A 20,656-nucleotide genomic window follows, 5' to 3' on the forward strand; every position below is an offset into this window, starting at 1 on the left:
CCCTGCTGCACTTCTCAAAAGCACACTCATTCCAATTTTACTTTAAGAGATTAATTAATACAATACGTTTTAGATGAATATAAAGACAGCAATTTTAATTTTGGGAATTAAATGAAAACATTTACATCTTCTTACATAGTACTTTAATAAGAATATTTGCAGCCTAAAACAGCATGCTATGATTTATAAGTGAAATGAAGGGCAAGGAAGAATTCTACAGAGACATTGTAACTTAAATGTTTCTTCTACTATTTGCTGACTTAAAGGATCTCCTCCTTCTCCTTTTTCTCCTAGGATCAAGAATAAAATACTAACCTACCTGGTACACACATATTTAGTGAAGAACACTTTTTTTTTTTTTTTTTTTTCAGACTAACACTACTCCATTAGTGGCAGGCTGCTTAACAAATGAAACATCTCTGCAGTTGCCAAGTTACGAGCTGTTTAAAATTATTCAATAGATAACGGTGGCTGATCTTCATTCTCTAAATGTAGATAGTATCTTTTACTTCTCCATATTGATCATACTAGTTTGGGAGTGAAAATGAAAACATATGAAGCTTCTCAGCAAGAGGCAGCAAGTTAATTTAAACAACTGTGAAATTATCTCAATACACCACTCTACCCTGAGGTCTCAGAATCGACCTATCTACATCAGCCTACATTCAGAATATGTAGCATATTGTGGCGTGACTGTCTTTTGAAAAATAAGTGTGCAATCACATGCTGCCTGACACAGCATAAAATATCTCTATTGGAGTGAACTCTTCTTACAAAGAGAAAATTACTAAACTGGGTCTATACAGTAACCTAGCCACGTTTGATCAGCTCTATTAGTCATGCATGTAAGGTAGGATTTACGAGTGCTACAATCACATTTAAATTAACAGCATCTTCCAGTCTTCTTATCCCAATCCTCATGGCACATCTCAGAAGAAGTTCTAAATGGAAGCACTTACAACAACAAAGTTATGTTTCATAGGCATAGCTTGCTTTGACAAAGAGGTAGTTTCAGCAAGCGCAGATGCTATTGCATTCACACATTAAAAATGCCTATGTTTAGTTACCAGGGCAACAGTTGTGGAATGTACTGAGGGAGAGAAAAGAAGGAAAAAGTTTGACTACTGCTTATTTGAATTTTTCTGAAGGTTAGATTTTGTAAATCCATCCAGTAATAAAACTCAAAAAAACCCCCACAACAAGTATATCTTTCAATTAAATTTAGAGAACCTACCTGGCTTCTGACAGGAATTTTATTTTCAGTTCCTGAGGAAGATCTTCTTTACAAGTTTTTACAGCAACAGGAGTTTTATCCTTTAATGTTCCCTTATACACCTCACCAAAATTACCCTGAAATCGGGGAAAAAAATATTCTAAGTAAACAAAATCTTCACAAATCCCCAGAAAAATAATGCAGACAGCTAATGTAACTGGAACAGAACTTTGAAATGTGTTTATGAAGCCAAATGAGGTTTTCTTCCAGTATCTGCCCCTAACACAATGTAGTTCACACAGACATAGTACATCTAATATACGGACACAGAATATGAGTTCTACTTTAACCTTACTGAAAGAGAAAAAAAAACATTAATTGTGCAATTATAATTTTCTCATAAAACCTCTTAGTAAAGTCAACAGACACTGATAGTAGTACTTTTTTTTCTTATTCTTACTCCTGTACTCTTTCATTTTCACACTATTGTATTTTATCAGTAACTTTTAACTTGCAGTCTGTAAGAGACCAAAAGATGATCTTTGAAACTAGGAGAAAACACATCAAAATAACATGAACATTCTCACATAAAGAAAAGATGCAAAATAAGAAAAATGAAAACACTGAATATTAATTTTGATCATAAATTAAAACCACAGCAATAAAAGGTATGGTCGTGTCTGCCCTGAAAAAGTTACGTGATCTGCAGTATTTTTAAAAGCTAAGCTCAGTGCTGCTCTATAAAGGCAAGTATGTAAGGCCTCACATTTGGACAAGACTTTAGGAAGCAGCTCCTTATACAATCAGATTTTTTAGGTCTTCAACAACACACCCCCAGGGTAAGTTGTTTATTTTTTTACCTTTCATAGAAGAAAACTGAAATAATAAAGACCATAGAATAATCTCCATCAGATGTATTTTTTACTTAAATAAAAACAAAGAAAAATTAATTAGGACACAAATCGAAGGAAGAAGGAAATTGTGGGGTATATAACAAAACACTGGTATCAGTGAAAAAACCCAAGAGAAGAAAAAGAATGAAAACTGAAGATCTCGTACTTTTAGTTAAGTTTTGTATTTTCCGAAGAATAAATACAACTCAGTTTTAAATCTATGTCTGATAAATTTCCACATGAATTCCACTTCTGTGTCCTGGTACCTGGGGCTGCACGTGACTTCAAAAACCAACAAACTCTGCTGGAAATGTTTTCTTTTCTTTCCTGCGTGATGAAGATTTCATTACATCATGCATTTGAATACAGTATTGCCAAAGGAAGAAGACAGAAAAGGGAAAAAAGATGGAAAATAGTAATGTGCTGCTAGTAACAAGGGACGAAATTTAGGCCTAAACACAGGTTTCCAGTATTATTTTACATACCCTCGGGTAAGGAAAATATAGCTGGCAAGCAAGGCATAGGATCTGTGACAGCAATCTGCCCTTCTAAAAGAGCACTTCTAAAGCCAGGACACTACCTCCAATATCTAAAATGGCACGAGGTACCCAAAGGTAAGAAGCTGAGTCACTCCCAACACACTTTTCCTCTAGTCTTCTGGTCACAAGTATTTAACAGTGAAAGCTGAACCCACCTTAAGGACTATTTAAGTATTGAAAAAGTTTTTTTTCTTTATTTAAAATATTCAATTATTATTAGAGACATGATTTTTAATATAACATGTTCCTTTCATATAACTTTCATTTTGTGGTGTATTATAGAATTAATACTGAGTAAATAAACAGACCATTCACTCCTGACGTGAAGGAAAATCTTTCTCTTTTCTAAAGTTTGCATCCCTTTATGCATTAAGCTTTCATTATTTTCCTCCTCATCTTTTCCAGGCCACTCAAGATTTTATAGACCCTCAGATTCCTCACTTCCATGGTGAACAGCTGTAGTTTATTCAACGTTTTGTCATACGGATGCTGATGGTCCTGTCACTCTTACCTTTTCTAGTTTGACTATACCTTTTTAGAGTTGGATGCATAACAGATTTATGCTGTGTTTCAAGAAAGTTTTTAACCTGTATTTTTTAAAGAACATATTCTTCTATAATCACTTTTAAGTACTAAGTTGTCTTTACTGAATGTTAAAAATGCTTTGTGCCAAAAACATGCAATGCACTTGTAAATTCAGTTTACTAAATTAATAAATTTTCAGATTGCTTTAACTGTCTTTACTCATCAAGGCTAATTCATATTTATTTTTTAGCACAACAGAGCTTTTTTAATGCCTGAAACATCTTTATTTTTTTCCCTTGATACTATTCTCTTTAAGAACGTGAAGCTGTCACAGTACCTGTATTTTATGCAGACAGAGCTCTGCCTACCAGTAGATAATACTTTTTGTCATCTTATGCTGCCAAAGAGATTTTATCCTGGGTAACAGTATTTTCTGTCAGTATTTAATTCCACCATTTCTTGAACAGTTTATCAATTCTTTTAGTGTGTATCATAGTAAGAAGGCAACGATTGCTTTCATTTGTCTCCTCCCAATTTAAGCCTATTTTTGGGGGTTTGGGAAATCTTTTGGAACATTGTGTCCAGAGTGGCACTTGCAACTGTTTTTGTAGGTTCAAAGGTGCTAAAAATGTAAGTGAGGTACAGGGCTTACCTGATTTTAAAGACTTACAGCTCCTAAGCAGAATTTGTGATATAAACTACACTATACAAGAATTAATTTATTACATATATGATTGTGAAGTTACCTAACACTCAGTAAATCATACAAAAGCAACAAACATTTGTTTCAACACTGATTTAATAATCTTATATTAAATTCTTATACATAATTTTTATATAAACACATAAATATATACGTTTATGTTTTTATTTATATTTTGCAACATTTTTTGTAAGGCCACACTAAGTAAACCAGCCACATCATGCTTTATAGAAATCTAGTTAGCTTAAAAAGCCTTCCAAAAGAGAAAATGCTAGTTAAAGACTTTCAGCACGCATGTTATATAATTTACCAGTAAATGTGATTTACATTTATTTAAAGCACAATGCTGTTTTGTGTATTAAAGTAAAATAATTGATATAAAAATCGCATGCCACAGTAATTTAAACGATAAGGCAAACAGGAAATATATAGGCTTAATGATTAATATATACTTATTTAAATGTTATTTAGCTCACTTGATTACTTACTTTGCCCAGTAATTCTCCCAGTGTGACATCTTCATGATTGAGAACCCATTTCTTATCCTATGGAAAGGAAAGGAAAAAAGAATTGTCAGTCTGTGCAAATATGTAAGATACTGTTTCTATTAAGATACACTTTAGCAGAAATGGAGCTAAAGAAGCATTATATTCAGATCGCTCAATCAAAAGCATGCCAGGAAGTTTCAAATCTAAGTGTTTATAAAACAGAGTTTAAAAAACTTTCTATACAATAAAATATTGAATATACCATATAGCAAATTTCTATCAGAAGATTAAGCCTACAACATGACAGTATGTATGTATATAGAGCACTATGCAAATTTTCACACAAGCTCTGGAAATGATATCTAGCACTCTGTTTTTAACAATTACCCAAGTCAAAATCAGATAAGAAAACTTAATTTTACTATATGAAATAACTTATTGCTAGATCAAAAAAAACATTTTTCTCCTCAGTGTACATGAAAAAGAACTGATTTTTCTACTTATTAACGAGACACATATTTGCATCTTTTACATCTTCTGTGGTAGTTTAAAATATTACAAGCAACTACTTGGGAAAAAAAAGTAACAAATGCCAGTTAAAGTATCTGTTTAGTGTTGATGAACAACACTACAAATACTGTGCGACAGCCTAAAGACATATAAAAAATAATTATAAACTCCTTGCTACACAGACATATTTAATAAATACTTAGCTAAAATGTTACAAGTAGGATATTTCATGTCTAACCCATATTTACTATTTTCCCATTTCTCTGTTAGCACCTCATCTATTTATTACTTCACAAACACTATTACTGCTCCTCATGTTAGTGGTAAGGTCCTAAGCATTGTTTATTACTAAATAAAAAAGGCAAATATCTAAACAAGCATATGCCAACTCATTAAATAATTTCTCATTAAAGCTCACAGAAAACCAAGCCAAGCACGCTGGCTTTGAAGTACACCTAATAAATCAGATTACCAGGTTTTCTGGACCATGGAGGACCTGCAGTGATCCTCAATGGAAGACCATTGTACCTCAAAGTGTTAGTGATCCACACAACAGCTAACTGGAGTGAGCCCAAGCCTGGGTTGCGTGGCAAAACTCCCTTGGCCACAGGATGAACTCAGCCAGCACATGGCAACAGAGTCCGCAGGCAGCTCCCATGGCGTACCAGCCATTACGCCACTTGCGTGGCCTTGCCTTTATCTACAAGTGCTCCGAGAAGTTCTCATGTGGACATCCTTTCTGTTTGCCAGTAGAAATAATGAAAAGAATTGTTTCCTCGGAAGAAAGTTCCGTTATAGCTCAAATGACCAAAATGTGAGAATCTCTGCTACAGGCAGGGACTGCCCAGCATGCTGCATGTGGATCAGTGGCCCATTCAATGCTACACCACCTGGGGCTCTGTCTAAAGGGATGCAAGACTGCCTATACTATTCTCTCCTTACAGTGTTAGCTCTAATAGATAGTATTTTAAATGATACCTTACAGAATCTGAGTGCCTTTCATACTGGGATCATAAGAGCACCTCCTGGTGCAAAATGGGATCTTTACAATGTGTAGAAATAGTTCATGGCAGGGAATGAAGAAAAGGGAGCCAGAGTTTTCTCAGTGGTGCTCAGTGACAGGACAAGAGGCAATGGGCACAAATCAGAAAACAGGAAATTTGTTCTGAACATGAGGAAACACATTTTTAGTGAGGGGGTGGTCAAACACCAGAACAGATTACCCAGAGAGATTTCGGAGTCTTCATCTGTGGAGACATTCAAACCTCAACTGGACACAGTCCTGGGAAACGCACAGTAGTTGAACCTGCCTGAGTAGGGGGGTTGCACTAGAGAATCTCAAGAATACCCTTCCAACCTAAATGAGACTGTGATTCAAAGACAGAGAAAAACCTTCTGTATGGAAATAGACCATAGACTCAGAGAATGGTTTGGGTTAGAAGGGACCTTTAAAGATCATCTAGTCCAACCCTCCTGCCATGGGCAGGGACATCTTTCACTAGACCAGGTTGCTCAAAGCCCCATCCATCCTGACCTTGAACACTTCCAATGATGGGGCATCCACAACTTCCCTGGGCAACCTGTCCAGGGTCTTGCCACCCACACTGTAAAAAACTTCTTCCTTGTATCTCATCTAAACCTACCCTAATTCAGTTTAAAACTGTTTCCCCTTGTCCTTTCAGTATAGGCCGTGGCAAGAAGTCTCTCTCCGTCTTTCTTGTAAGTCCCCTTTAAATATTGAAAGGCTACAATAAGGTCTCCCTGAGGCTTTCACTTCTTCAGGGTGAACAACCCCAACTCTCTCAGCCTGTCTTCATAGCAGAGGTGTGCCAGCCCTCTGATAATTTTTGTGGCCCTCCTCTGGACCCGTTCTAACAGGTCCATGTCTGTCTTGCACTGGGGATACCAGACCTGGACACAGTGCTCCAGGTGGGGTCTCATGAAAGCAGAGTAGAGGGGCAGAATCACCTCCCTCACCCTGCTGGCCACACTTCTTTTGATGCAACCCAGGATACAGTTGGCCTTCTGGGCTGCAAACACACATTGCTGGCTCATGCCCAATTTTTCATCCGGAAGTACCCCAAAGTCCTTCTCCACAGGGCTGCTCTCAGTCCCTTCATCCCCCAGCCTGTCTTGATACTGGGCATTGCCCCAATGCAGGCACAGGACCTTGCACTTGGTCTTGTTGACCTTCATGAGGTTCACATGGGCCTTCTCCTCAAGCCTGTTAAGGTCCCTCTAGATGGCATACCTTCTGTCTAGAGTATCAACTGCACCACTCAGTTTGGTGTCATCTGCAAACTTGCTGAGTGCACTCAATCCCACTATGTCATTAATAACGATATCAAACACTACCAGCCCCAATACAGACCCCTGAGGGGATACCACTTTTTACTGATCTCCATTTGGGCATTGAGCCATTGACTATAATTCTTTGGATGTATCCATCCAGCCTATTCCCTATCCATCAAAATCATCTCTCTCCAATTTAGCAACAAGGATGTTGTGCTGGGAATTTGCTCTCTTGTTATAGGAGCAACTTGTCTGAAATTTGCCCGGTCAAGCCATGTTAACTGCCGAGAACCAGGTATTACATGAAAAAATTTTCTGCCGAAGAGTGATTCCTATCAGAAGGCATTGCAACAGTCATCACTGCCTTTAACACATTTTCAAATTTAAAAGAAAATATAGAATATATAATATTATTTTTTAGTTATTAGTGATAAAGATAATAAAAAAGGGAAATTTTGACTCCCTAGGTAAGAAAGCCATTTTAAAAATCATGTCTATCTGTCCCCTGCTATGACTGAATTCTACGTCTCTAGTACAGAACAATGAGTACAACCTGACTTCAATGTTTCATGAATGACCTTTTTGTAACATAAAGCTTGAGATCATCTTAAAAGAAGGTGGAATACATATATATTTTTTCCAAACTGTGAAAATTCTTCTTCTTCAGATGGGGGCTAAATCTTTAACAGGCAGCACTGTGAATCAGCACTATTTCATTTCACCTACACAACCAGTAAAGTCTGCTGTCAACTCCTAAGGAAGGTGGAGGCTTGTACTGACTATGTCTCCCTCTTTTTGCAAGCAGAAAATCATTCAGCAGGTAATCCAGAGAGGTGCTGGGTAACTGAAAGAATGAAAGGACTACGGAAGAATTATGCTGCACAGTGCACCTTGCTGGGAAGGTGTCTACTCATTACTATCCTCCACATTTTTTGACTGACATGAATTCAGCATTGGAAAAAAAGGGGTGGTGGTGCCATCTTTATGGTTTTTTTCTCATATATAATGTCACAAAATCACACAGACCATTGCTCTTGCAAGCTCTGCTCAATGCACATTTTAGAGACTCTCTGAATGCCTCTATTCAACCAAATTTCCAGCAGACAACTCCAGTCAGCCCCATCACATGAATTCCTGTACCACACCACCATGATGTGTGATGGGATCCATGCTTTGCCATTCCTCTTCCCTGGGTGGGGCACTTGGACACTTGTGAGGAAATTCTCAATAACCATCAATTGATTCTTCTCCTACAAACAAGATTCTTGATTGAAACTACTGCCTCACTGATCAGACATCGTAAGTAACATATGTCCTTCATCTCCTCTTGATTTTGCTAAAAATTGTAAATGTTCTGTTCACTGAAGATTTTCTAGATATTTTTTGTTAATGGGATGCCTCATTCAGAAGCTGTTACACTACAAACAGGTAGGAAGTGCCAACAAACTGCACACTTTCCGTACCAGTAAAACTCAAGTTTAAGAAAACAATTTGCAAAGAAAGCTGTAAAGAAAAAACCCACAAAAATGACTACTTGGAGTTATTAACATAATGGTTTTAAACATTGAAATAAGTGCTGTAAAAGCCAAAAAGTTATAGAATTAAAATTTAATGGATTTTTTACCACTTAATTCCAAGGATTCAGTACTTCAGTGAATGACTTTTTGAAAATATTGACAACATGACATTTCAGAGGCCTGTTTATGAAGACAAAATCTGATGCATAATCCTTCAGAGGACTAATTAAAGAAAATGGCACCATAAACTGGAATCAAATGATCTGTTGAAGGATTTGGTATCACTGTATCAATACATTAATCACTGCTTGTACTCTTCTCTTTATGAAAACTTTCAGTCATTTATTAAACTAGTGTAACCCGTTCATTAAATTATCATGGTTCTGCCTTTTTCACAACCAAAGGATTATTCAAAGTCTGATCAGCTTTGTTACTGAAGTTCTTGTGGTTGGTTTAGAAAAGAAATCTTTATTGATAAGCATATGCAAATTGTGCTGCCCCACTAATATCAGCTTCACAAGGTATCAATAAGTGAATATTCATCTCAATGGTACATAAATTGACAGTTTGCTCTCATGAGAGTTTTCTGTGAATGGAAATCTTTAATTACTTTTGTAGGTATACAAAATACATCTTAAATTTAGAAGACTCATCATATGTGTCACTCCTGTGGCTACCTGGCTGAGCCAGCAGACTGAAAAGGAGGCAGGTGCTGCTTCAGTGATTCTTTCTGCTTCTAGCTGGAATCTCTTCAAAACTGTTCTTTCCCTACTCATCAGGCACCACCTGCACAGACCTCAAAAGCAGACAGCTAAAGAAAATGAGGCAACCCTTGGCATACTGCATTCTTTTTGATCGTACTTCTCACCATTCACTTAGTCTTTTAACTTGTGCAGTTACAATGGAACCTGACATCAGGAATATTTGGCAGACAATTCATGTGAGATTAGCAGAAGATACATACTGTAACACTATCAACGGAACAGAAATTGTAACCCAGAACTTCTATCTATCTGTCTAATTTCTCTTCCCTCACCCATAAGCTTTTCTGTTACACTCCTTCCTCCTGGTTTCTCTCTCTCAGGTTTAGTGAAAGCCTTAAGGACTATGAAAACAGTAATTTTTTTCACACTAGGAAGTATCAAAACACAACTTTCCTCCCCTCCTTACCCTGCCTCTTATATAGCCTTCACTTTGTGCGTTATCATTGAGCTTCTGGACAAAAAGATGGCAGCCTTCATACTACATTCCATTCCTCTATTTGAAAAGGAAATGAATTCACTTGAGATTACTTTTTGAAAGAGGAGAAAAAGTTCAGGTGCTGCAGGACACATTTAAGACTGTAAACCCTATGCAGAGAGAAGTGCCTAAGCCCTAGCACTAGCTAAGCCTGTAATTTTCTCCTAAGACTGTAATTTCCTCCTAAAGTACGTAATTCCTCAAGCACTGAGAGGCTGGAAACCCAACTCAGGGCTTTGTGTTCTGTGATGGTAGCGAAGCTCTTCCAACTACGGTCCCTAAGTCTGTCTGTGAATTCAACTCTGAAGCTGCAGATGGTCCCTCTGTCCCACAGCACTAGTCAAGTTGAAGAAAGCATTTCAAGTAGAACTATTAAGTTAAAAAAGGCTGGACCTTCACATGCATTACTGTTTTATCTAGTATCTTAAGGCACTTGTGGAGTGATATAACCCCTGTTAAACTGCACCAAAGTAGGTTCTTCAGCAGACAGTAAAAAAGAATCTAAGAGAAGAGATGCTGTCATCTATATCATACCAGTGTACAATTCTGGCATTAAAAAAGAAACAAACCCAATTTTCTAATTTGAAAAGTGTTAGATATACATTTAAATACTGTTTCAAATCACAGTGTCACTGTTCAGATAATTACCTTTAATTAATAAACTATAATCTGAACAGCACTGCAAGGTGGACAGTAACAAGGACAAGACTGTTTCTACTGCAAGTATGTTGTCTCACTAATTTTGTTCAAATTGCACTGAGTTGCATATGTCATCATTCAATATTTTTGGATAGCTGCCAATAATTAAATAAATCAATTAAGCACACAAAGGAATGGATGCATAGCAGCATATCATAAACAAAAGTTAGAAATAAAGTCATGTCTTTTTTCTGTGTGATCATAAACTTCATGATCTTCTGTAAGTGCTTAATTCTGATCGTGAATAGAATGCAAGTATTTCTCCAGTTGTTAAACGTTATTACTCTACAAATATATCATGCATGCAAAAGATACTGAAAGTTACAAGAGAAATGTGACAGCAAAATGGGAAATAAAAAATAATCTTTAGTGTAGGTAAACAGACACTGTAATGCCCATCGGTCCAAGTCTCAGAAATTTTCATTTCAACAGAGCTGCTTCTAAATCAAATAGAGCAAATCCACCACATTTCCATACCTAATCATAAACTAATCTGAATGAGACAGGAGGACAGAACAGAGCAAATCCACCACATTTCCATACCTAATCATAAACTAATCTGAATGAGACAGGAGGACAGAACTCTTGAGATTATTAATACCATTACTATTCCACCCAGAAGGAACCTGCTTATGATGTAGCCATCTTCTTGTAACACCACTAGAAATTTCTCTTTACCTCATGCTTGTTCAGATTTTTCTATCGTTAATCTTGGACCACAGACTAAGCACTCTAGACAAATCCACTTACAGAAATTAGTGCTTGAGCACATGTGTTTGTTATCTTAATGATACACCTTATTTCCAAATGGAATTACTTATGAAATCCAAAAACTTTACCACGTTCTACTTTATTTATGTCCTCTGGTTTCCCCCAGGAGGGGAAACTGAATTATATCAATGCCATACTTCTTAGCCAAGCACAGTAACTAACTTAGCTCAGCTCAGACAGAGCTTCTGTGCCTCTTGGGAGATAACCCTTTATCAGACATGAGGACCTACTTGGCAAAAGCATGCTTTCAAGATTCTCTATGGAAGAATACCAGGGAAATGACAAGATACGTAAAGGATAGGAAGGAACCGCCTCAAGGTGGACACTCCTTGGGAGGAAAATGAAAGATGAGCAAGAACCCTACTGAGACTGCTCTGGTTAGTACACAGTTGTTTCCACAGCAGGGAAAGGGGTTCCTTGTTCCCTGGCTGGGAAAGGCATTACCGTCTTCTGAAGCCACATCCTGCCGCCTATTTTGTTCAATGGTGTTACTGTTCCCTGCTTATTCTTCCTCGTTAGTTATTGGGCTGCTGGAGCGACACTGTGTAGTGAGAGCTGGTTGCTCCCTGGGGCTGAGCAGCCGCAGGGGACCTCTGGCCAGCAGGGCTGAGGCTCGCCAGCCAGGACGCCCGCTACTGCCCTCCACGAGGGAGCAGGGCAGGCCAGGGGGGCAGCCCCAAGTTCAGATCAGCCAAGTCCGCAGAGATAAAGCAGGTCCAGGGTCAAGCTGGGAAGTCAGCCTGTTGATCGGGGTCAGGGTGAAAGCCAGCGAGGGGAACCAGCATCAGACACAGCCCCATGACCGGTGGGCAGGTTCGTAGTGACAAGCCGGCCCGGGGTCAGGGTCCAGGAGCCGGCGAACGGGGCGTGTGGCCAGGCACAGGCAGGGCTGCGAGGCAGCAGGAGCCGGGGCTTGGCTGGGGCTGAGCAGTAAAGCCTCAGCCGAAAGCGGGTCCCGTGGGACAGGGTTCGGCCCTGCCTGGGGCCCTCACCCCAAAGTCACTGGCTGGAAGGGGCAGCAGTTGCATTATCCCATGTTGGTCCAGAGCCCTGGCCGGGAGGGAGCATGCTCTCAGGGCCCTTACTGAGCTAGCTGTTTACTAATAACACGTTTAGAGTCCTATCACTGTATCTAACCTTTGGAGATACTGCTAGATCAGTTGGCCAAACACTGAGAAAAAAGTTGTCAGCTAGGCAGTTCACACAGTGGAGAACTTGGTCAGTCTCGACACTGCTACCCTTCCCCAATGGTCAGTTAATAGCCAACAGTCACCACACTGAAGCTTTATATAAACAACAGTTTGGTAATGAGTACCTTTGCAGACTTTCTGCAGCTATCCAGGATACTTGTTTGTTTTCAACAAAGATAGGCATTTTCAAAGAGGAGAGTTATTTCAAGAGTTAACTGTAACTTACACCCCCCCCGCCCAACAAACCAGTAATTAAACAAATAAAACCTTCAACTGAGAAAAAGAATACTTCAAAAATAATCAGAAATTTCTCTTTTTATTTGTAAAATAAAGTATTCCAGACATGAGAAGATGTTAGGAAGTTTCATGGTTCCCTGGACCATGGTAAGTTTCCAGCCTTGAGCAATCAGCAGGGAATCAATTGTGCATCGGTCCTTTCTTCAGTGGAGATGCAGGTACTGGAGTTGTGTGCAAGGCCACTGAGGCCACAGTATGAACAGCAGATGGTCACTGTACAAGATGCAACCTCATTTTATTTTTTCTGAGCTATGAGACTGAAATGTTATCACTATTACCCTAAATTTCTTCCAAGCATGTAAGCTCAAGTCTGAAGTGCAGTTTTCCTCCTGCCTATCTCCCTTCATTAGCAGAAACCACATCAAAGAAATCACAAATTATTATGCCAGGAAGAAGGCTTACAAATTAGTTGCAGTAAATTATAACAGCTTTCAGTAAAATGGAAAACATAACCCAGAAGGAATACCTGGTGCTCAAATTCCCCTAGCATTATTTTTCTGTAATTTTCGTTAACAATTTCAATCATTAAGAACTCTAAAATGGTACTTTTTCAAATTAACAACCAGCAGTAAGGCAATTAGATACTAAACATTTTAAAAACAGACATTTGGGGAATCAGTTAAGAATTTATGAGCCTCAGCTTAAACACTTGGTTTTAAAAATCTTACCATTTCTAATAGGAGAGAGAAAAAGGGATAAAATGAAAATGCCACCTGTCCTTGTATTCAGTGTCAGAGTATGATCAAACAAAACCAAGATTCTTACCCAGACTCCAAAGCAAGACTTGTAAAAGAGCAAGAGTGAGCAAATCCTGATAAGGTTCCATCACAGTATGAATAAATAAGACTTCTTTGTTATCATCACTGTTATCTACTTACCTCATGTTCTCTGTCACATTACTTACTCTAGCTAGTTGAGACCACATTAAAATCATAAAGCTAGATGCCATCACACTAACGAAGGTAGGATCTATAGCAAAGTCTGCCACTGCTTTCATCTTAACAGTAGATGTAATGAAAGCAAAAAGGCTAAAACCCTCTAGAAACTGGAAATCTTAGTTGATTTAGGGAACACCAAAATGACTCAACCAAAAGCAAAACATATTGCTTTAAGAGAACTGAAAACATAAGACTTCCCAACCTAAGAATCTATCTGAACACAGCATGGGGAATTTACCAAAAGGCTAAATATCCCTCCCCTTTCCCCCAGCCCAGTAAGTTTTTCATTAACATTCCTCTAACACCCCCCATAAAATAGGGGGATATTGTCAGCATCTCATGAGTACAGTGCATAAACATGCATTATGCCTGTGTCTTCATGTTGTATTCAGAAAAGTATCTTGGAAAGTAGTATTTGCTCTCCTTCTTCCAAATGAAACAGAAAATATCAGTAGTATGAATTACTGCAGCTAAGAGCAATTTTCCTACAACAAAAATGGAAAGTCAATCTTTCATTTTCAGTATTAAGGATAATTAGAGTAAGATTCTTTTTAATGGCTAAGAAAATCATAATTGCAGATAATTTTTCATCACAGGTGTATTAAAATATCACTTATCAGAACTTGATGAACCAAAGAAAAAACAAGAAAGTTAACAGTTGTGTACGTGTGGAATGGTCTATCAATGTGGAAATGAGAAACGATCTTCTTAGAGAAGTACTATTTTTGACACCACCTATGCCAGTAGACCTAACATGCATATCAATTTCATGAATCATAAATTATGTGTTTCAAGGCCTCCAGATTAAGTACAGAAATAAAAGTAGCTAGTGGAAAAGATTTTTCATAAGAACAAGCGAGTTTTACAAGAAGGGTTTTGAAAAATGCCGCTGACAACTTCTTTAAAACTGTTTCAGAATAAAGATTCATGAGCTGTAAAAATTGTTATAGAAGCTGTTTTGCATTATTATCACTACTGTATTAATCCACCCGGATGAAACTCAATGTGAGTTGTAAAACAGAAAAATAGTGCAGATAGGTTTACCTCCTTGGAAAAAGTACTATTTCATCTGACTTGTTATTGTTCCATAAAAACCCACTGTGAAGTTCAACCTTTCTGTTAAACCAAATTCTAAATGGCCATAAACCAAGAGGGTTGAATTGAGATTTGCAAAAGCTACTGTGCAGCATATAAACTGCAGAAGTGACCTCAGATTAACTGCATGGCTTTTCTTTGAGCATTCTTTCTTGAAGCTCAATAGACAAAATGACTGTAGAAGTCAACATACAAAACGAGTTTTCTTCACTTTTTTTGAGAAGGATGCGCAGTATTTCCCTAAGTTTATATTCTCTTATTCATCAAAGGACTAGAAAGATGCTAAGGATCTTTCAGGAAAAATACAGGAAATAAAGAAAAATAAAGAAGAAAAAAAAAAACGGAGAAGGAACAAGACATAGAATGTGATATCCTTAAACACCGGAAAAGGAAAGTCAAGTTTATGTCAAAACCATTATATTTCAAACACATTAAGGAAACTTATAGCATTCCTCTCTACTTAATACAGTAAATTCAGCTCCCAAACCAAAGTACTCTGAATCAGCTATTAACCAAATATATGCAAACAGAGAAATTATCTGTCCTTTATCAGATACACCATCTAAAACAGTGACAGTCTTCTGTACGCTCAAAGGCAAACAAAACTGTGTGATAACGTAGTTTTTCATTTAAACATTCTGTATGATTCAGAGAGAGGAATGCAAAAGCACAGTCATATTATGCATGCATAAATAAATACACTCAAATGGTTAAAATAGGCTAAAATATTTTCACATATGCACAAACACATTTTTACTTCCACCCTTGTGCATGAAGAGGTATGTACAGCTGGGGTTGGAGGACAACAGATTAATATAAAAATGTCCAAGAGAGTCTCCTTGAACTATGTAAGATACTGAGCCACATAATTAGTCCCATCCTGACTTAACTTCAAAACATCCAGCCATTTCTAGTTAGATGGTTTTTTTTCCTCAGGAAATAAAACATTTAACTCATTCTTTTGGCAACATCCACACACTACGGTATACTCTCTGCATGAATGTTCCTTTATATATCCAACAGTCCTTCCAAAATAATTTCTAAATTATAGTGGTTAGTATGCAATACCGTTCACAGAGCTGCAGTTCCACATTAGAGCTTCCACCAAGTTACTATTCTGTTCAAAACAAAAGCCTAAGATCCTTCATCCTATCCCTTCCTAGCCACATCTGCTCATCTTGCAGTGGCTTTCATAATCTTCAGATAACATGTTAAAACCACTGAAATGGAATAGAATTAACCTGGCAAAATTCGAATTAAACTATTAGCTTAATTTGTGATTGGGAAAGAGCAGGAAAAAGGCAAAGCCACATAGAAAGGAAAAGGAAGTGAGAACACCCACCCCTCCCACACATACACACCTTTCTGGCACCAGCAACCTGTTCACTTGACTCAGCTATAACATGAAACTGCAGCCTTAATTTATGAATTTATGAGATTTTTTTTCAGCGTGAGTACCAGTAAACTCCGCCTGCTTTCCAAGCGAGACAGATGATGGCTCTGAATCAGAAGTCATACAATATTACATAAATGCCAACAGTTTAAAAGAAGCATGTTGCATTAAGTTTTTTACATCAGATACACGTTGTTCTTTAACAAGACATTGCTAGCTTCTCACATACCACTGACTCATTATTCAGAATAGCAAAAGCGCTGGGAAATCTCCGGTGGCAGAAAAAGAGCCAGTCAATGAAGGACACACAGAGGGAAAGTGTACACACATACCAAGTGGCTCTGCTAAACATTAGGAGCTTCTATTATTACTCATGTACTCTTCTGAATGCTGTATTCAGCAAATATTTTTTTTCTCCAATATTAATGACTTTAGCTTACCAAAATCTTCCTATGTGGTCTACGGCAATCTACTCTTTGTTGCACCCTACTGTATCTTTTGTATCTTTTTCTAAAATGCAAAAGTCTGAGAATTAACTATGCAGTGTCCTCCTCAATGTCTCAGAACTCCTTTTGAACAAACAGGCCTATAATTAAGCAAACAAACTTACTATTCATACTTTTTAATTTAAAACATGAACACAGTGAGATAGGGGAAAAACATCTATGTCTACCATTTAACTTCTTTACCTTGCTTTTGTTACTTGAAAAGTACTGTAAGTCTACAAGTTTTTCTGCTGGCCATTCTGTGAAACACTCTAACTTAGAAAGAATCACCCCTTTTTACTTCGTTCATTTGTAGAGAGAAATCCATTGAAAGCAGTGTTTAAAATTTCACAAGCACCTTACCCTCACACAGATCTAGTCCTTCAATGTGCCTTCACAGAATCACAGAATGGCTGAGGTCCGCAAGGACCTCTGGAGGTCATCTGGTCCAAACCCCTGCTCAAGTAGGGCCACCTGGAGCTGGGTGCCCAGGGCCATTCCCAGATGGCTTGTGAATACTTCCAAGGAGGGAGACTCCACCACCTCTCTGGGAAACCTATGCCAGCGGTCAGTCACCCTCACAGTCTGTGCCCGTTGCCTCTGGTCCTGTCACTGGGCACCACTGACAAGAGCCTGGCTCTGTCCTCTTGGCACCCTCCCTGCAGGTATTTATATGCATTGATGAGATCCCCCTGAGCCTTCTCTTCTCCAGGCTGAACAGTCCCAGCTCTCTCAGCCTGTCCTCATGTGAGAGCTGCTCCAGTCCCTTCATCATCTTGCTGGCCCTTCATGGGATTCTCTCCAGTGCGTCCATGTCTCTCTTGTACTGGGGAGCCCAGCACTGGACACAGTACTCCAGGTGTGGCCTCACCAGTGCTGAGCAGAGGGGACAGATCATCTCCCTTGACTTGCTGGCAGTACTTTGTTTAATGCAGTCCAGGATTCTTCCTTCTTTGCCGCAAGGGCATGTTGCTGCTGTGTGTTCAATTTGGTGTCCACCAGGACTCCCAAGGCCTTTTCTGAAAAGCTGCTTTCCAGTTGGGCAGCCTCCAGCATGTACTGGTGCCTGGGGTTGTTCCTCCCCAGGTGCAGCACTTTGCACTTCTCCTTGTTGAACTGCATGAGGTTCCTGTTGGCCCATTTCTCCAACCTGCCCAGGTCCCTCTGGACAGCAGGAGGACCCTCTGGTCTATCAGCCCCTCCTCCCAGTTCCGTGCCATCAGCAAATTTGGGTGCACTCTGCCCCAACATCTAGTTCATTAATGAAGATGTTAAACAGGATTGCACCCAGTATTGACCCCTGGGGTACACCAGTAGTCACTGGCCTCCAGCTAGACTTGTGCCACTGATCACCACCCTCTGGGGGTGATCTTCAGCTTAGTAATCACAGTGGATACACTATGTAAATCATTGGCAACCATTTTAGGATTCCAACTGACTGAAAGACGGAGCTAGTAACAGCAGTTACTTCATTATGAACTGATGATCCATGCACTACCCTAAATAGTACACTAAATACAGTATTTACTATGTAAATAAGACATTCTGAAGTTCTACCTAATTTGGCCCCTTAATTCCTCCTTAATCAACATTTAAATACCTCTCTCAAACAGATCCATCTTCTTGAGAATTCAGGCACTATTACATATACCTGATGCACACACCTGATGCAAGAAAAGCCCTACCCTTCTTAGCATGTAGCTTCTTCTGTGTGTATTCTTTGCTTCTCCACAGCTGAAATGTCAGAAGACAATGGGCTTCACCAAATAAGTTTCTTTTGTGGCTTGATCTTGTAGAATAATATAATATCTCTGTGATGAACTGCCAAGAAACGTAAATGCAAGCAATTCTGAAAGAGTAATTGTATTTTTGGCAGCAACTACAAGATAGCTCCTGGAGATCCACATGCATCTGTAACAAGCCCTATGCCACTGTAGATACTTATGGAAGAGCTTGTTTTGTTTGATAAACAGTAGCTCTTTATTTAGGAATTCAAGAGCTATTTCCAACTGAACTTCTCACTTTGAAATCACTTGCAGTGCAACAGGTATAAAAGTAAACACTATACAACAACATTTACTGGTAGTTTTTTGGGGGGCTCTCGCACCCTTATACACATATTACTTGCAGCTTACTTTTTGCTCTGTTGGAGACTCCAGCAACCAAAGATTGGGAAAGAACACTGAAGAAAGGAAAGCATATGTACCCAGTATTCCCTGAGCAAAAAACATGGGGAAGGTGACATGCACACACATTGTGTACAGAAGGCTAGGACAAAAAAGCCCCACAGCTCAACCATCCGAGCAACCTTATGGACGCACAATGGACAGTACACTGACAAGAGCCCCAGTTACTAGCAAATAATTTCTCTCAGGATCAGATACAATAACCTTTAACTTCCAAAGCTTGTTAAGACTGTTTCTTTAAAACATGTATGTAAACCAGTACAAATTCCAAAGGAGCCACCTACTATAGCAGACACCTGATTTGCTGAAATCACATGAAGCTCCACACAAACTAATCTACTCTCATGTAGGGAGGTAGTAATACCAAAATGGTTCAACTTTAACAATGTCAACCTAAGCATTAATTTACTATAAGAAACAACTTTAATGGCTCTAGTGGCAGGAAAAACAACTGCTCAGGACTTTTCCTCTGCCCAAGTAGAAACACAATGACACACTGCTTAAGCATCTGGCAGATTTTTATGTTACACACAGGGTAAGCTATTTCAACATAAATATTTACTTATTGATAAAACCTATATAAAATTGCATTCCTAATTAACAACAACAACAAAAACCCATGCCAAACCAGAAATCTGCATTTAAAATCTGTAGCTAAATTAAGACTTCTTTTCTTTTATTAAGCACCTATACAACATCAGATACAAAGATGAAGGCATCTGGTACCAAAAAAGAACAGATCAGAAAGGCAAATACTTAATGACAAAACAGCCTGAAAAAATAAAATGGAATCAAAACGCATGTTGTATTTCTTACTAGCACCTTTGCCAACAATCCTGTGTTTTCCTGGTATGTTCCGTTCACATTGTAAAAGGAAAAGAAAAGCAAAAAGCCTAGCTTGCATACTATGCAGGTCTTCAGCTGATCTGTAGAAAGAATTTGCCCATATTAATCATCTCTTCATCATCAGAATCAGAACATTTCTTGGCCATTCTTTTGAGCCTCTAAATAAAAAGTTGTTTCAAAACACTAAGGAATAACGTCTCATCTTGTTACAATACAAAAATCAGTTTTGCACTTACAAGTTAAAATTGTAACTACAGGGAATTGTGTTCAGTACAACGAATCATGATGGGTATAACCATAGAGACCTTATATATTTTCTGTCAAATTTTGTGTTTAAGAACTAACATTATGATTGAAACAATAGACAAAAGTGTAGCCAGAGGACTAGCAAATAGAGGTAATTACAAGAGTGTAGTTAAGTGATTAACTAGTATTTACTCGTAAGTTTTGTAGTTCTTTGCTCTTATGACTAGATGTTCCTGTACACTAGATGAGAACAATGTTGAAATTGATCACATGTGACTGAAATTGCGCTAAGCTTCAAGATCAAAGAACAAGGACAAGAACAGAGACTTCAAGGACAGCCAACAAGAACTTCAAATGGGTCAGTGGTCGCAAAAGCAGCCCTTCGACTCAAAAGGATCCGTCATTGCGCATGATCGGATGTAGGCAGTACTAAGATAATCAGTTGCAATCATTTTTATGTATATGTAGACTAATCTGATTAATATGCAATTAGTTATTCTATATAACCTGTTAGTGCTAAAGCTGTGGTATGCATGCTAGGTGGAACTATCCCCCATGCATCCAGCGCTGCAATAAACGAAGTGCCTGCTT

General features: G+C 38.4%; 1 protein-coding gene across 10 annotated transcripts in view; it reads right to left on the minus strand.

The window, feature by feature from the left end:
- FER (FER tyrosine kinase) overlaps positions 1-20,656 on the minus strand; it is a 203,377-nt gene that overhangs the window by 73,148 nt on the left and 109,573 nt on the right. For 8 of the 10 annotated variants that reach the window (XM_052779075.1, XM_052779081.1, XM_052779079.1 and 5 more), the window contains 2 exons: positions 4,362-4,418; positions 1,235-1,350 (listed from right to left, as the gene is read on the minus strand). In XM_052779075.1, the coding sequence (XP_052635035.1) occupies positions 1,235-1,350; positions 4,362-4,418 (173 nt within the window). Of the gene's footprint in view, positions 1-1,234; positions 1,351-4,361; positions 4,419-13,071; positions 13,090-20,656 lie in introns of those variants that run through there. The other 2 variants (XR_008233883.1, XM_052779083.1) reach the window with 2 other exon arrangements.

This window comes from Harpia harpyja, chromosome Z (genome assembly GCF_026419915.1).
Source record: "Harpia harpyja isolate bHarHar1 chromosome Z, bHarHar1 primary haplotype, whole genome shotgun sequence".
Taxonomy (NCBI): Eukaryota; Metazoa; Chordata; class Aves; order Accipitriformes; family Accipitridae; genus Harpia; species Harpia harpyja.